We start from the raw sequence: 18,511 nt of genomic DNA on the forward strand, positions 1-18,511 counted from the left end.
GAAATGCCATCAACGTCGTCTGCCAAGGCCGATGCCCAATGTCATAGTACAGAGCATGTAAAATCCAAAACACAAAAGATCAGTAAAATGACCCAAAAATCAAAATTAAAAGCGTCTGAGGAGAAGCGTAAACTTGCCAATATGCCATTTACGACACGGAGTGGCAAGGAACGGCTGAGGCCCTGGCATATGTTCATGGCTAGTGGTTCAGCTTCACATGAGGATGGAAGCACTCATCCTCTTGCTAGAAAAAAGAAAAGACTTAAGCTGGCAAAAGCACAGCAAAGAACTGTGCGTTCTTCGAAATCACAAATCCCCAAGGAGAGTCCAATTGTGTTGGTTGCGATGCCTGACCTTCCCAACACTGGACGGGAAGAGCTTGCGCCTTCCACCATTTGCACGCCCCCTGCAAGTGCTGGAAGGAGCACCCGCAGTCCAGTTCCTGATAGTCAAATTGAAGATGTCAGTGTTGAAGTACACCAGGATGAGGATATGGGTGTTGCTGGCGCTGGGGAGGAAATTGACAAGGAGGATTCTGATGGTGATGTGGTTTGTTTAAGTCAGGCACCCGGGGAGACACCTGTTGTCCGTGGGAGGAATATGGCCATTGACATGCCTGGTCAAAATACAAAAAAAATCAGCTCTTCAGTGTGGAATTATTTCAACAGAAATGCGGACAACTGGTGTCAAGCCGTGTGTTGCCTTTGTCAAGCTGTAATAAGTAGGGGTAAGGACGTTAACCACCTCGGAACATCCTCCCTTATACGTCACCTGCAGCGCATTCATAATAAGTCAGTGACAAGTTCAAAAACTTTGGGCGACAGCGGAAGCAGTCCACTGACCAGTAAATCCCTTCCTCTTGTAACCAAGCTCCCGCAAACCACACCACCAACTCCCTCAGTGTCAATTTCCTCCTTACCCAGGAAAGCCAATAGTCCTGCAGGCCATGTCACTGGCAAGTCTGACGAGTCCTCTCCTGCCTGGGATTCCTCCGATGTATCCTTGAGTGTAACGCCTACTGCTGCTGGCGCTGCTGTTGTTGCTGCTGGGAGTTGATCGTCATCCCAGAGGGGAAGTCGGAAGACCACTTGTACTACTTCCAGTAAGCAATTGACTGTCCAACAGTCCTTTGCGAGGAAGATGAAATATCACAGCAGTCATCCTGTTGCAAAGCGGATAACTCAGGCCTTGACAACTATGTTGGTGTTAGACGTGCATCCAGTATCCGCCGTTAGTTCACGGGGAACTAGAGAATTGCTTGAGGTAGTGTGCCCCCGTTACCAAATACCATCTAGGTTCCACTTCTCTAGGCATGCGATACCGAGAATGTACACAGACGTCAGAAAAAGACTCACCAGTGTCCTAAAAAATGCAGTTGTACCCAATGTCCACTTAACCACAGACATGTGGACAAGTGGAGCAGGGCAGACTCAGGACTATATGACTGTGACAGCCCACTGGGTAGATGTATTGCCTCCCGCTGCAAGAACAGCAGCGGCGGCACCAGTAGCAGCATCTCGCAAACGCCAACTCGTTCCTAGGCAGGCTACGCTTTGTATCACCGCTTTCCAGAATACGCACACAACTGAAAACCTCTTACGGCAACTGAGGAAGATCATCGCAGAATGGCTTACCCCAATTGGACTCTCCTGGGGATTTGTGGCATCGGACAACGCCAGCAATATTGTGCGTGCATTACATCTGGGCAAATTCCAGCACGTCCCATGTTTTGCACATACCTTGAATTTGGTGGTGCAGAATTATTTAAAAAACGACAGGGGCGTGCAAGAGATGCTGTCGGTGGCCAGAAGAATTGCGGCCCATTTTCGGTGTACAGGCACCGCGTACAGAAGACTGGAGCACCACCAAAAACACCTGAACCTGCCCTGCCATCATCTGAAGCAAGAGGTGGTAACGAGGTGGAATTCAACCCTCTATATGCTTCAGAGGATGGAGGAGCAGCAAAAGGCCATTCAAGCCTATACATCTGGCCACGATATAGGCAAAGGAGGTAGAATGCACCTGTCTCAAGCGCAGTGGAGAATGATTTCAATGTTGTGCAAGGTTCTGCAACCTTTTGAACTTGCCACATGTGAAGTCAGTGCAGACACTGCCAGCCTGAGTCAGGTCATTCCCTTCATCAGGCTTTTGCAGAAGAAGCTGGAGGCATTGAAGGAGGAGCTAAAACAGAGCGATTCCGCTAGGCATGTGGGACTTGTGGATGGAGTCCTTCATTCGCTTAACCAGGATTCACGGGTGGTAAATCTGTTGAAATCAGAGCACTACATTTTGGCCACCGTGCTCGATCCTAGATTTAAAACCTACGTTGGATCTCTCTTTCCGGCAGACACAAGTCTGCAGAGGTTCAAAGACCTGCTGGTGAGAAAATTGTCAAGTCAAGCGGAACGCGACCCATCAACATCTCCTCCTTCACATTCTCCCGCAACTGGGGGTGCGAGGAAAAGGCTACGAATTCCGAGCCCACCCGCTGGCAGTGATGCAGGGCAGTTTGGAGCGACTGCTGATGCTGACATCTGGTCCGGACTGAAGGACCTGCCAACGATTACTGACATGTCGTCTACTGTCACTGCATATGATTCTCTCACCATTGAAAGAATGGTGGAGGATTATATGAGTGACCGCATCCAAGTAGGCACGTCAGACAGTCCGTACGTATACTGGCAGGAAAAAGAGGCAATTTGGAGGCCCTTGCACAAACTGGCTTTATTCTTCCTAAGTTGCCCTCCCTCCAGTGTGTACTCCGAAAGAGTGTTTAGTGCCGCCGCTCACCTTGTCAGCAATCGGCGTTCGAGGTTACTTCCAGAAAATGTGTAGAAGATGATGTTCATTAAAATGAATTATAATCAATTCCTCCATGGAGACATTCACCAGCAGCAATTGCCTCCAGAAAGTACACGGGGACCTGAGATGGTGGATTCCAGTGGGGACTAATTAATAATCTGTGAGGAGGGGGATGTACACAGTGAAAGGGGTGATGAATCGGACGATGCTGATGAGGTGGACATCTTGCCTCTGTAGAGCCAGTTTGTGCAAGGAGAGATTGATTGCTTCTTTTTTGGTGAGGGCCCAAACCAACCAATCATTTCAGTCACAGTCGTGTGGCAGACCCTGTCGCTGAAATGATGGGTTCGTTAAAGTGTGCATGTTCTGTTTATACAACATAAGAGTGGGTGGGAGGGCCCAAGGACAATTCCATCTTGCACCTCTTTTTTCTTTCATTTTTCTATGCATCATGTGCTGTTTGGGGAGTATTTTTTTGAAGGGCCATCCTGTCTGACACTGCAGTGCCACTCCTAGATGGGCCAGGTGTTTGTGTCGGCCACTTGGGTCGCTTAGCTTAGTCACACAGCTACCTCGGTGCAAATTTTAGGACTAAAAATAATATTGTGAGGTGTGAGGTGTTCAGAATAGACTGAAAATGAGTGGAAATTATGGTTATTGAGGTTAATAATACTATGGGATCAAAATGACCCCCAAATTCTACGATTTAAGCTGTTTTTTAGGGTTTTTGAAAAAAACACCCGAATCCAAAACACACCCGAATCCAACAAAAAAAATTCGGTGAGGTTTTGCCAAAACGCGTTCGAACCCAAAACACGGCCGCGGAACCGAACCCAAAACCAAAACACAAAACCCGAAAAATTTCCGGTGCACATCACTACTGAAAAGAGCCTTTGTGTTGCTGCGTGTATAGGAGTGCCGAGTATCTATGCCCTCTCCCCTCGGATTCTGCGGGCTAGCTGGATGTCTTTGGGCATGATGGTTACCCTCTTGGCGTGGATGGCGCACAGGTTGGTGTCCTCGAACAGCCCCACCAGATAAGCCTCACTGGCCTCTTGTAGGGCCATAACGGCAGAGCTCTGGAAGCGCAGGTCGGTCTTGAAGTCTTGGGCGATCTCACGCACCAATCGCTGGAAGGGCAGCTTGCGGATCAGCAGCTCGGTGGATTTCTGGTAGCGGCAGATCTCTCTGAGAGCAACAGTCCCGGGGCGGTAGCGGTGAGGCTTCTTCACGCCGCCGGTAGCTGGGGCGCTTTTCCGAGCAGCCTTGGTTGCCAGCTGCTTGCGGGGAGCTTTACCTCCGGTAGATTTGCGGGCGGTCTGCTTGGTCCTGGCCATCTCTCCTCACGAAACACGTCTAAAGGCAAAAAAACTAATACATAGAGAGCAGCCGCTAACATCTCTATTTATGCACTGTGCTGCGCTGTCATTGGATGAGTTAAAGGCGCCTTTCATCCTGATTGGCTTAGGCATATGCATAGTACTTTTCAAAAAGCCCTCCAAGACTTTAGGGTTTCTCCCGGGTGCGGCAACAAAATCAGTCTCCATTAGAGGTTTTATCACGTTTCAGCCAGAAGGATTCCTGTATTCCGGGAAGTCTATGCTTGCATTCTAGCCAGGGGAGACAAACAACACACACACACATACAGGGCCGGTGCTAGGGTGTTCGGCGCCCCCCTGCAAACTATAAAATTGCGCCCTCCCATATTCCGTTGGCGTGCGCCGGGAAAAGGGGTGTGGTCTCACAACTAAGGGGCATGGCCACACAATAGTACCCCCATTTAAAATTACGCCACAATGTAGCACAATCTTATTAATCTTATACGTAATGCCCCACCCGTAGTAGTAGCGTCCTTATATGTAATGCACCCCAGTAGTAGTAGCACCCTTATACATAATGCACTCACAGTAGTAGTAGCATCCTTATACATAATGCCCCCCATTAGTAGTAGCATCCTTATACGTAGTGCCCCCCCAGTAGTAGTAGCATCCTTATACATAATGCACCCAGAGTAGTAGTAGCATCCTTATACGTAGTGCACCCCCAGTAGTAGATGCGTCCTTATATACGTAATGCCCCCCCCAGTAGTAGAAGCGTCCTTATACGTAGTGCACCCCCAGTAGTAGAAGCGTCCTTGTACGTAATTCCCCCCCTAGTAGTAGTAGCGTCCTTATACGTAATGCCCCCCCCCACAGTACTAGTAGCGTCCTTATACGTAATGGCCCCCCCAGTAGTAGCATCTTTACATGTAATGCCCCCCCCCCTGTAGTAGTAGCGTCCTTATGCATAATGCCCCCCCAGTAGTAGCATCCTTATACGTAATGCCACTCTAGTAGTGGTAGCATTGTTATACGTAATGCCCCCCGAGTAATAGTAGCGTCCTTATATATAATGCCCCCTAGTAGTAGTAGCGTTCTTATACGTAATGCCCCCCCCAGCAGTAGTAGCGTCCTTATACGTAGTGCACCCCCAGTAGTAAAAGCGTCCTTATACGTAATTCCCCATAATAGTAGTATCGTCCATATACGTAATGCCCCACAGTAGTAGTAGCGTCCTTATACATAATGCACCCCCCAGTAGAAGCCTCCTTATATGTAATTCCCCCGTAGTACTAGTAGCGTCCTTATAAGTAATGGCTCCCCCCAGCAGTAGTAGCGTTGTTACGTGTAATGCCCCCCCTGTAGTAGCGTCCTTATACGTAATGCACCCTCCCAGTAGTAGTAGCGTTGTTACGCGTAAAGCCCCCCCTGTAGTAGTAGCATCCTTATACGTAGTGCACCCACAGTAGTAGTAACATCCTTATACATAATGCACCCAGAGTAGTAGTAGCATCCTTATACGTAGTGCACCCCCAGTAGTAGATGCGTCCTCATATACGTAATGCCCCCCCCAGTAGTAGAAGCGTCCTTATACGTAGTGCACCCCCAGTAGTAGAAGCGTCCTTGTACGTAATTCCCCCCTAGTAGTAGTAGCGTCCTTATACGTAATGCCCCCCCCCCCCACAGTACTAGTAGCGTCCTTATACGTAATGGCTCCCCCAGTAGTAGCATCTTTACATGTAATGCCCCCCCCTGTAGTAGTAGCGTCCTTATGCATAATGCCCCCCCAGTAGTAGCATCCTTATACGTAATGCCCCTCTAGTAGTGGTAGCATTGTTATACGTAATGCCCCCCGAGTAATAGTAGCGTCCTTATATATAATGCCCCCTAGTAGTAGTAGCGTTCTTATACGTAATGCCCCCCCCAGCAGTAGTAGCGTCCTTATACGTAGTGCACCACCAGTAGTAAAAGCGTCCTTATACGTAATTCCCCATAATAGTAGTATCGTCCATATACGTAATGCCCCACAGTAGTAGTAGCGTCCTTATACATAATGCACCCCCAGTAGAAGCCTCCTTATATGTAATTCCCCCGTAGTACTAGTAGCGTCCTTATAAGTAATGGCCCCCCCCAGCAGTAGTAGCGTTGTTACGTGTAATGCCCCCCCTGTAGTAGCGTCCTTATACGTAATGCACCCTCCCAGTAGTAGTAGCGTTGTTACGCGTAAAGCCCCCCCTGTAGTAGTAGCATCCTTATACGTAGTGCACCCACAGTAGTAGTAACATCCTTATACGTAATTCCCCCCTAGTAGTAGTATCGTCCTTATAAATAATGGCCACCCCAGTAGTAGCGTAGTTTCACGTAATGCCCCCCTGTAGTAGTAGCGTCCTTATACGTAATGCCCCCCCAGTAGTAGTAGCGTCCTTGCATGTAATGGCCTCCCCCAGTAGTAGCGTCATTATACGTAATGCCCCCCCCCCCAGTACTAGCGTCCATAAAGTGCGCGTACGCAGACATACCTCACACACACAATTCACACATATATACACACACACATACACACCCACCCACCATATGCACACACACACACACACCACTTACCTAAGCCAGTCTCCCTCTGTACTGCAGTGCAGCCTGGTCAGTGTAGCCCCGCCCCTTCTGTCCCGTTTAGCCCCGCCCCCTTTCGGCCCGTTAAGCTCCGCCCCCGTCTGTCCCGTACTCAGCCGCTGTCACACGGGGAGGGGAGGCAGGAGGTTTTTGATTCTGCAGACGCTGCTGCCAGTGAGTGACTGTCATACAGTGACAGACACAGCAGCAGCAGGGGGGACCGGAGTCACAGGACGGCGCAGCAGTGAAGGGATTCAGAGCAGGGAAAGCGCCTCTCTGTCCCAGCGCCTCCCTGCACTGCATCCCTTCGCTGAGCGGGTAGCGCTGGGCCTGCACACATAGCAGTGATACAAGCCTCAAGTCTAAAGAGTCTTGAAATGGAAACCTTATTACATACAGTACTGTGAATAGCTACCGTCGGCGGGAATAGTACGTATGGGGACAGATGTGCCTCACCAGCTGTGCTCTCTACTGTCCGGGAGATCACAGTATATGTCTGCAGTAAAAACATCAGCGATTAATATGTCTGCTTACCAAGTAACATTCACGATACGATAATCATTTGCATATTACAGCATTAAGAATACATTTATATGGTAGATATCAATTATCATATTATGAGAAGCTTTAGAACGGAGAATAATCAGATCTTCTGCCTGCATTGGGGACGATGTGATACTAATGTGAAACAGTAAGTAGTGTTACACTATTGTTACTATTCTATGAATACATCAGTAGATACTATCAATACCAAAGTATCAAATAAAACCACAAGCCAAATCTCATTAATCTGAGAAAGACCAAGTACAATACATGGAGAACATGGGAGGACATTTGTCTAGATAGTGTAAGGGTTTGCAATGAATGGGCTATTGGTGGAAATAACAATCAGATACAGATGAATCACTTTTTCTTTTTGTATAGCTGAATTATTATAAATGCATATTTAATGAGTTACGTTTCATTTCCCATTTATAAACAAACAAACAAACAAACAAACAAACAAACAAACAAACAAAAAATAAGGGGTTGTTTGTTTAAGAATTGGCAAAAGGTGTATTTTATTATGTTCAATCGAGTTTAAAACTCTTAGAGGGGATTATATTGCTATGAGCACAATGCACATTCAGTGACCTGAATGTATGGGAATTAAGAATAAAAATGTAATGTCATAATAATGACTCACTATGCTATGGTGCACTACAGAATACCAACAGTGAGTGCTCCTCCTTTTATTCTATCTGTGTAGGGGTTGGGTGTGCTACTGTCCATTACTCCTCATGCAATTCTATACCTATTACTGAGATTTAGTTAGTACTAAGGGAAGAGAATATTATAAATGAATAATCCATACTAAGGCAGATGGTGATTGTTGATTACCTCCTAAATGGTGCCAGGTGTGATGTTTAGGGGCTACTGGCATACCTATTGGAACCCTTGCATGTGCTACCATCACTGGAGGACAGACGGCATTTATTTCTGAGAGCGGTGGGTAATTACATTTTAGTAAACTGTTGAGAAACCTTGTGAAATATTTTTGAAATGTTCACACGACCATTTCTATATTTCCACGCACTTTTACATCACTGGTGTAAAATAAAAAGAGTCAAAAGGATTACACCAGGCATGTCCAAACTGAGGCCCTCCAGCTGTTGGAAAACTACATATCCCAGCATGCCCCGACACAGTCTTGCTGTCAGAGAATGCTAAAGCTGTGTCAGGGCATGCTGGAAAGTGTAGTTTCTCAACAGCTGGAGGGCCGCAGTTTGGACATGCCTGGATTACACTGTACAATATGAGTAGAAATGAAACAAGCAAAACTGTTTAGGAACAGAAACTGGTTGTCTTGCTCCTTAAACTTTGCCAGCAAAATGGCCGCCGTTGCCATGGTTACTAGAAATTGCTAGGCAACCGAAAATGGTTGTCATGCTTAATCTACTTGGCCTGCAAAATGGCCACTTTCTCCTGCAGGGTCCACAGGGTATCCACAGGATACATTGGGATATGGATGAGCGACAGCGGATCTTGCACCAATCGGTCAAAGCATTCTGGGCTCCCAGTACGCAGTGGGCCCGTCTATATATCCCTGCCTCCTGGCTCAGGCAAATCAGTTTTTCGTTTGGTGCGGCAGGAGCCGGACCATGGTCTAAGGGCTGCTGGTTTTTGGCAGCCATAAGCTTTTTTACTTTATTTTTATAGACTTACTATTTTTTCTGAGTGATCTTTCTAAACAGCGTCTTATACGTACCTTAGAAAGAGTCGCTCCAACTACTCCCCGCCGAGTCGCGACAACGCTTACCCACGAGTACAGTGCTGTTTCGGCGGGCGTCTGTGTCGGATAAAACTAGCAAGTCCAGCAGACGTTACCAGGCTGTGGCCGGAGCACGGGAGGAAGGTAAGGCATAGGTTCCGCTTAGAGGGGGAACATGGACACAGCCGCACTCTTTTGGGGGAAACTACCAAACAGTCGCTGACGCGGCTGCCACCGAGAGTGCACAAGTGCTAGGCCTTAGGGATCAAAGGCTCCAGGAGTAGCATGAGGCTGCGATCCCTAATTTTGAGATCAGCAGTGGGGAGACGGACGCACCCCTGGTCGCCCCTCCCCCCGATTCACGACCAGTTTCCTCCGAGTCTCCTGCCATAAACTGAAGCGGTTGTGTGACTGGTGCATCAGTGTTCACTTGGCAATCTGTGTTCACTATATTTTCACGGAGCGGCGGTGTACACTTATAGCATATGGATCCACTCGTATTTATCGATTCTGGAAGCGGGGTAAGTCTCCCTGTATCCCGCTCTCCTGAGTGGGGGCTATAAAACACTAAGTGGGTCATTCAGACCTGATCACATGCTGCAGTTATTTGCAGCCGTGCGATCGGGTCTGAACAGCGCATGTGTGGGGGCCGCAATGCGCAGGCGCGTTGCTGGCCGGCGATGTCCATCACTGGGCAGCGACAAATATAATGAAGAAAGCATTCGCAGCAGCAAACACAAGAAGATTGACAGGAAGAGGCCGTCCGGGGGTGTCAACTCACCGTTTTCTGGGAGTGTCGAGGAAAATTCATGCGTGTCCGGCCGTTTCCATGGAGGGATCCTGACATCAGCTCCAGCAAGGATCATTGCAGCGGGTGAGCAAGTCCTGAGCTGTGCAGAGACTGCACAAACTTTTTGTTTGTGCAGCTCTCTGCACAAGCGTTTGCAGCCATACACAGCAATCCCACCTCCTCTGTGGGTGGCGATTACCTGGTCGCAGCAGTGCAAAAAATAGCCTGCATGCAACCATGTCTGAATTAGGCCCTAAGTCTCTATCTACCTTTGAGTACAAATAGTTGGATAAGGGCATAATGCATATGAGTTTGATAATATTACTGTGGTTTCTTTTGCTTTGCGTCTGAATACAGTTAAAGCATTTTTATAAAGTAATGCAGTAATATGTTTCTCCTACATACGTGAACTGTATCTGTAGTTGAATATGTGGTCATATTGCTTATTATACTAATGTTATACTAATGTTAGTGTGATTGCTGACTTTGCTATAAATTCTGTCAGTTTTCTCTGTTTACTCCGATCCTCAATGCTGGTGCTAAACAGGGTAGGGTCGGATTGTATGTCACTTTAACACATTTTAAAGTGATTACAGTCACAAATTGTGTATTACACTGTGAAATTGTCTGATTATTTATCATGTCTTAGAGCAGAAAAGGTGAGGAAAACACACTCACATCAGCACCAACACTCATATCATGTTTGTCATGTAAAGCTGGGTTAACATCTCAGGATCTGGTTCAAGATGGGTTGTGTGCAAACTGTATTAGCTTTCACCAAGGTCTCTTGAAATATTCAAGGCAGATGCAGGTGTAAGTTGATCCACCATGGGCTATGTTTGCACAGGACATTATCCAGTATAGCTGAGTGGATAATTCCAACTTCTGTACCGGTGATAGGTTACACTATTATATGTGCAGCACAGGGGAAGCAGTAGCCTCTCAACAGAAACAGGCTGAAAAGCCAGTGGTAAGTAAATCATTTAGACACGAAACAACATCTTCAGAGTCTACACATGTTTCAGATGAGGACTCATCAGAGGACGAAGACTCATTACACTCTGGTTCTGAATATGAGGATGAGGAAGAAGGTCTCAGCTCAGTGGACATATCTGAGTTGATTACTGCAATGAAATCCATTTTATCCTTAGAAGAATCAACATATACTGTGTTAAAATCCAAGGCACCTTTATTTAAACGTCCCAAAACAGGTAAGACTGAGTTTCCTGGATCAGAACAGCTGACGGAAATTATGGAAGAGGCTTGGGTTATGCCCAGTAAGAAATTTAGAATTCCTAGGAAATGGAATTCCAATTACCCTTTTCTGACTGAGGACTGTTTAAAGAGGGAGGTAGCCCCTAAAGTAGATATGCATGTGATTCGCTTAGTGCAAAAATCTACATTACCTCTACCTTCAACATCAATAAATGATGTCACGGATAGGAGAGTAGATGGTTTGCTAAAAAACAACAACATTTTTTTCCCTGTCTGGGGCAATCATTAGACCAGCCATGGCCTCAGCCTGGATGGCTAAAGCAGTGGCTGTCTGGCCAGATGCATTGGTAGGGGAAATTTCAACGACATCCAGAGAACAAAAATCCCATGTGACACATATCAAACAGGCTGCAATATTCTTGGAAGAAGCAGCCTTAGATATGGGTACTATTGCCTCTCAAACATCAGCCTCAAAATTAGCCGCTCACCGAGCAGTTTAGCTACGCACCTGGAAAGCTGATTCAGAATACAAAAAAGTTTTGGAGTCATTACCTTTTACTGGAGACATTCTCTTTGGTAAAGAGTTAACCAGTATTTTGGAGTCAGAAGCAGACTCCAAGAAAGTTATGTTTCCTTCTACTTACAAATTTAAGCCTAGTATTCCAGCTTTTCGTCCCTTTCCGTCTCAAGGAGAAGCAAAAGGAAAGGGTGATAGCAAACAGTCCCACAATATCAGGTCTAGTAATACTAAAAAACATTGGGCAACCAGAGGAACGGCTTCTAAAACAGAAGATAAGCCATCAGCCTGATGGTGCGGGCCTCCACCTGGGGGACCCCAGGGTGGGAGGCCGACTTATTCATTTTGCACAAATCTGGCAGCAGTCTACCACAGATGCCTGGGTGCAAGAAGCGGTGTCTCCCAGTTATGCGTTTTCTTTCAGGAAAAACCCTCCTCAAAGGTTTTTTTTTTTCTTTTTGTACCAGCCTGTCTTTGGTAGAAACGAGGGCCAGGGTTTTGCAAGAGGCAGTTCAGAAATTGCTTCAGTCAGGAGTAATCATTCCTGTTCCTCCTGCACAATAAGGACAGGGTTTCTACTCCAACCTGTTTTTAGTCCAGAAGCTGAACTAGTCGTTCCAGCTCACACTTAATCTAAAAATGCTGAACAAATACATTTGGGTACCTCGGTTTCATATGGAGACCTTACGTTCCATCATTTTGGCTATGGAACCATGGGATTTTATGGTATCCCTGGATATACAGGATCCTTACCTGCATGTTCCTATAGCTCTGTCCCATCAGCGCTATCTCAGATTCGCTATCCTCCAACAGCATTTTCAGATTCAGGCTCTGCCATTTGGTCTGGCCACAGCCCCCAGAGTATTCACCAAAAATGTGGTGATTATGGTAGCTTATCTCCGCCAGCAGGGGATAAGAATATTTCCATACCTCAACGATCTTTTAATCCTGTCACAGTCTCAGGTATTGCTTCTGTGTCATCTGCAACATACAATAGAGTGTCTGCAGAAGCACGGTTGGCTCATAGATTGGGCAAAATCATCTTTCGTTCCGTCATAACGGATGACTCATTTGGGGCTGTATTGGATTTGAGCCTTCAGAGAGTAATTTTACTTCTGAGCAAAATAACCAAACTTCAGTAAAGGATCCAGGAGCTTCTACACAGTCAAAGAGTATAAATTCTCGCAGCAATGTGTGTGATGTGTCTAATGGTGTCAATTTTCAACATGGTAGAGTATGCTCAGTTCCATTCAAGACCTCTGCAACATCGGATCCTTACCAAGTGGAATGGGGTTCATCAGACAATAAAAATGCAGAATATGTTTCTTCCTCTGGAAGGAAGGAGGTCATTAGCCTGGTGGCTACAGACAGCCCATCTGGACAAAGGGAGACCCTTTTGGATATCAGATTGGGAAATTCTGACAACAGATGCCAGCCTTCAGGGCTGGGGAGCACTGTCAGGAAGAAATTGCTTCTAGGTGCAGTGGACCAAGGAAGATGGATGCCCTGTCAGTGAGATGGGACTTTCGTCTGGCCTATGTGTTTCCTACCATCACCCTGTTAACCAGGGTGGTGAGAAAGGTAAAAGTATGGATGGTGTAATGGTTAGCATTACTGCCTCACAGCACTGAGGTCATGGGTTCGATTCCCACCATAGCCCTAACTGTGTGGAGTTTGTATATTCTCCCCGTACTTGCATGGGTTTCCTTCGGGTACTCCGGTTTCCTCTCACAATCCAAAAATATACTGGTAGGTTAATTGGCTTCCTACAAAGAAAAAAATATAACCCCAGTGTGTCTGTGTGTACATGTGATAGGGTTTATAGATTGCAAGCTCCACTGGGGCAGGGACTGATGTATATGGCTAAATATGCTCCATAAAGCACTGCAAAATATATGTATAATATATAAATAACTGGTAATAATAATAATAATAATAATAATAATATGTGTACACTATATAAAAAACTGGTGGTGGTAATAATAATAATAATAATAATAATAATAATAATAATGTAACCCTACCCTCAATACCTTGAACGAGAGCTATCTATGTATTCTATTAAGGGAAGGTTACCTAATAGTTGTGCCTCCACTCAAGCTATGTGTAGTATTTAACTACCGTTAAGGCTTGCTTGAGTAAGCCTGATCTCTATCCTTAGGGGATGATTCCCTTATATCATAGATATATTATCTAATATACCTGTCTCTTTCTTCCAGGATCTTCAGATCAACTTCCAGACGGACCAGACACACATGGCAAGTATAACACTTTAATGACCAGTACCAAATGGATTAAGTATACATTAACATTTCATCAATTACACATTCCCCTTTAAGTCATTAATCCATGCTAACCCCCGGTCAATTAGGCCTATACACAGTACCTGCATGCAATACAACAAATCCTTTTTCTTTTCAACACACCCTTAGGTGTTAGAGTGACCCGGGTACTCTTAATATGATAGTGCACTATAAGGGCCCATAAACTTCCTAAAAATAACAGCAGTTAATACAGAATGTCTGACACTATGTTTTAGTATCAACTATCAGTTCTCCCTTCAGTTAAAGAGAAAGATGTTTGGCTCAGTCTACTTATGGTAGCGATTACTTTCTCCTATAAGGTTACTTATAGTTCCTCCTTGGCAGATAACAGAAAGTATCTATTTAGCTCATAGATAGTAACATCAACAGTTGATTACCAAGGAATCTGTATCCTTTCCTCAGTAAAAATGTTACTGTAGTTGTCCAGTATTAAACTAAACTCCTAAGAAGCTGGTATGATAAACCTTTGTTATGCTGCGTCCTTGTGTCCATTTGAAGTAGCTGATGCTTTCTATAGTTCAGAGCATATATAGCTTTTCGATTCCTGTATGCCTCAAATTATTGTTGTCTCTTAGGATGAGTCTATATTAAATATATATCTGCAAGAGATGGTTTCTCTTATCATAGTCACAGCAAGCTCAAATCCTTTAACTTTAAAACTAATAGTCTCTTACGTGTCAGTCCTTCTTACGGGTTCACGAATATACATATAACACAGTTGTATTAAAGTGCCACAAGCTAGTCCTTGAATCGGGATGATAGTCTAATCCTTTGTGGCTAAGAGGCTTTAACATTCATCCAATGTCACTGTAGTATGGCTACCTTTAATGTCCTTGACTCTAATTCTGCTAATTCAGGGGCATAAATACACACATTAGGTGGCAGCTTTAGGGTGTTACTTTCTATTTAGCGCTGCGGAACAATGTCTCTGGCTCTCCTTTGACTGATGTGATGCTGATATATAGGGGAGTTTTAAAACTATTTATGAAGCGTTAAACAGTTCAAGTTTCACTCCACTCCTCCTGTTACATATATATACCCAGTGCTTTCTACCTTCTCCTTAGCACTATGATTAAGCCATACATGGAACTGTAATTATAGGTCACTCTGACTACTGTGACCCATTACTATCCTCCTGCTTAATAGCCATTATTGCGGCCTAGCCCTGGAGTCCTTAGTCCCAATATGAAATTGACTATGTACAATAGTCACCTATGGCTTGCTGTGCTTAGTGTAGGGGTAATATAAATGGCTGGATTATGCACTCACACTTCTACCATCTAGTGATGCTGCTGCAGGATGCTCCCCCGACTCCTCCCTTACACTTACAGCCACACAGAATGGAGCTTCTGCTGCTGGTCCTGGCTTCTTTGTTGTGGCTGTCAGAGTCTGTGCCGGTAATAGGTAGGAAGGAACCCTCTCTGTCTCCCTGTCACAGATGTGCCCTTCCAATACTGCTGGGTGAGTTGACTAGCGCTGATCTTGGGTTCTATGAACAGTTCTGAGTCTCAATGCTGCTGTCACCACCTTTACAGTAAGGAAGCCCTGTTCTGGCTACACACACTAAGCACCCTCCGGCCGCCGCAATGTATACCGCTCAGCTCCAATGCGGGCGACGGCCGGAGCAGCAAAAACTATGTCTTCTCACCAAGGGATATGCAGTCTCTCCCTCAGCTACACTCACAGCACCTCTCCACCCCTCTCTAGTAGTCACATGACCCACTCTGAGGTGATGCTCCGCCCACTGGCAATCACCCCACTAGGTGATTGACAGTTAGGAGCACAAGGACATTAACCCTTTAGATACACTGTGAAACCATAAAATAAGCCTTAATTGTATTCACCACTACATTTACATCAATGTACATACAATTACATATCTGTGAACTGTATTATTTACCTCACAACATGCATACAGTATTACAACATCCATTAACTTTTATATATGAATAATATATATGCTTATACTCCATATTAGTCACCATATTATAACTACCTCAGTATAAGTGTTGTTTAAACCCTAAATCAGGGTTACAATAATAAAAAGGAAAAGTGCCGTTATACTAATAGCTCCGGCTTGGCCCATAAAACATTGGTACACAGATCTGCAGAGGATGTCGATGGATGCTCCATTCCTACTACCTCAACATCCAGATCTACTGATTCAGGGGCCTTTCCATCACAGACATCTGGATTGACTGTCTTTGATGGCGTGGCTCTTGAGACCTCCATCCTGAAGTCAAAAGGATTCTCTCAACAGGTAATTCAAACAATGCTTAGAGCAAGGAAAACCTCCTCAGCTCGCATTTATCACATAATATGGCAAGCCTATATTCAATGGTGCAGTGAACGGAAACTTGACCCCAGGTCTTTCAGAATTTCCAGAATCCTAGCATTCCTTCTGGTTTAAGGGTGGCTTCCTTGAGAGTGCAGGTGTCAGCACTAACTGTATGGTTCCAAAAGAAAATTGCCAATCTACAGAATGGGCACACTTTTTTTCCAGGGAATGCTGCACATTCAACTTCCTTTTGTTCCTCCTACAGTGCCTTGGGACCTAAGTTTAGTTCTAAAGGCCCTTCAAGTTGCCTCATTTGAACCACTTAAAAGAGTAGATTTTAAATGGTTGACAGCTAAGGTTCTCTTTCTTCTGGCTATGTCTTCAGCTCGAAGAGTTTCAACATTTGGCGCATTATTATGTTGTCCTCCATTTCTCTTTTTTTAGCCAGATAGATCGGTTCTCAGAACTAAATCTGGGTATCTTCCTAAGGTGGTGTCTAAATTCCACCTTTACAAAGAAATTGTAGTCCCGGCTTTCCAGGGGCCAGACCTATCTGCGGGAGATGCATCATTGGAAATTGTCCATGCCTTAAGGATCTACGTAGATTGTACCAGTGCTATCAGAAAGACAGATTATCTCTTTGTACTCTACGGATTTCACAGGAGAGGATGGCCTGCTGATAAGCAGACACTGGCGAGGTGGCTTTGGATGACGATTTCAGAAGCATATTCGAAGGCTGATCTCCTGTTTCTGGATAATGTCTCTGCTCACTCTACTCGTAAGGTAGGTCCATCATGGACAGCATAGCATGGTGCTTCAGCAGAACAGATATGTAAGATAGCCACATGGTCTTCCATTAACACATTCATTAGACATTTTGCTTGTGGATATCTTTGCCTCTCAGGATGCTGAATTTTGGCCAAGCATTCTCCTGTCTAATCAGGAGCGTTGCCACCACTAAATTGCTTTGGGACATCCCAATGTATCCTGTAGATACCCTGTGGACCCTGCAGGAGAAATATAAGTTATGGTAAGAAGTTACCATTGATAACAGTATTTCTCCTATGTCCACAGATATCCCACCTTGACGCACCTGATTTGAGGATCCTTTTACTCACTAAACTCTTCCCTCTTGTACGGAAGGGTGTGAGGTTGTGCATGTGTGGTCTTCTCGCCTGATTAGTGCTCTACATGATGCTCCTGCCTTAAGCTTTGGAAAACAACTGATTTACCTGACCCAGGAGGTGAGGATATATGGACGGGCCCACTGCATGCTGGGAGGCCAAAAAGCTTTGACCGATTGGTGTAAGAACCGCTGTCGCTCAACCATATAACAATGTATCCTGTGAAACCTGTGGATTTAGGAAAAATACTGTTATCAATGGTAAGTTCTTACCATAATGTATATGTTGCTATGGTTGCCGAACTGTTGCCAGGGAACAGAAACTGGTTGTCATGCTTAAATCAAATTTGCCATCAAAATGGCCACTGTTGCCATGGTTACCCGACATTGCTAGGGAACTGAAACTGGTTCAATGTTTAGACTACTTGGCCTTCAAAATGGCCAGCATTGCCATAATTATCGGACATTGCTAGGCAACTTCCCTGGAGCACTTTCCCAGCTGGTATGGAGCCACCCAGGTGAAAAGAGGAACAGTTTCCCCGTGTTTTTGGGCTTGTTCTTGGGGAATCTATACAAAGCAAAGGCCCTGGTACTGGAAAAACCGGTTTAATGTCTCATACTGATGTAACGGTATTGGGCAGCATGAAGCCTATTACTAAGGGTAAGGCCGAAACTAGGATTTTCGCCACCATGGAAAAAGCAGTGATTCCCCTCCCCGAAATTTGTTTATAAAAAATGTTATTATTAATAATAACAATAGTAATATTAATAATAATAATAAAATAAAAATATACAAAAAAAACAAAACCCCCCTAAGACTAAAATAATCACATTATCAAAAATTTAGAAAAAAGGGGGATATTTTGGACAACATCCCCCTATGTGATCCAAATGCCCTCTATGTCACATACCCCATCAGCGGCGTGTTTCACTACTTCCCCCCCCTGTGTGTCCCCACACATTGCACTTTATCATAACACCTCATTACTGTACTACATTCCCCTATCCACTGCACTACATCACTACACTACATGCATTCACATCAGTCCCTGCCCCAGTGGAGCTTACAATATATATTCCCTACCACATGCACCACTTAAACAATTTTTATTGGGACTCAATTAATTATATTTTTGGATTGTGGGAGAAAACCGGAGTACCCGTAGGAAACCCATGCAAATACAGGGAGAATATACAAACTCCACACAGTTACAGTAGAGCCATGGTGGGAATCAAACTAATGACCTCAGTGCTGTGAGGAAGTAATGCTAACCATTACACCATC

General features: G+C 45.1%; 1 protein-coding gene across 1 annotated transcript; it reads right to left on the reverse strand.

The window, feature by feature from the left end:
- Nucleotides 1-3,728: 3,728 nt before the first annotated feature.
- On the reverse strand, nucleotides 3,729-4,139 carry LOC134934302 (histone H3-like). Its single transcript, XM_063929765.1, has one exon. The coding sequence runs from the start codon at nucleotides 4,137-4,139 to the stop codon at nucleotides 3,729-3,731; it is 411 nt and encodes a 136-aa protein (XP_063785835.1).
- Nucleotides 4,140-18,511: the final 14,372 nt, after the last annotated feature.

The sequence above is a fragment of the Pseudophryne corroboree genome, chromosome 6 (assembly GCF_028390025.1).
Source record: "Pseudophryne corroboree isolate aPseCor3 chromosome 6, aPseCor3.hap2, whole genome shotgun sequence".
NCBI lineage: Eukaryota > Metazoa > Chordata > Amphibia > Anura > Myobatrachidae > Pseudophryne > Pseudophryne corroboree.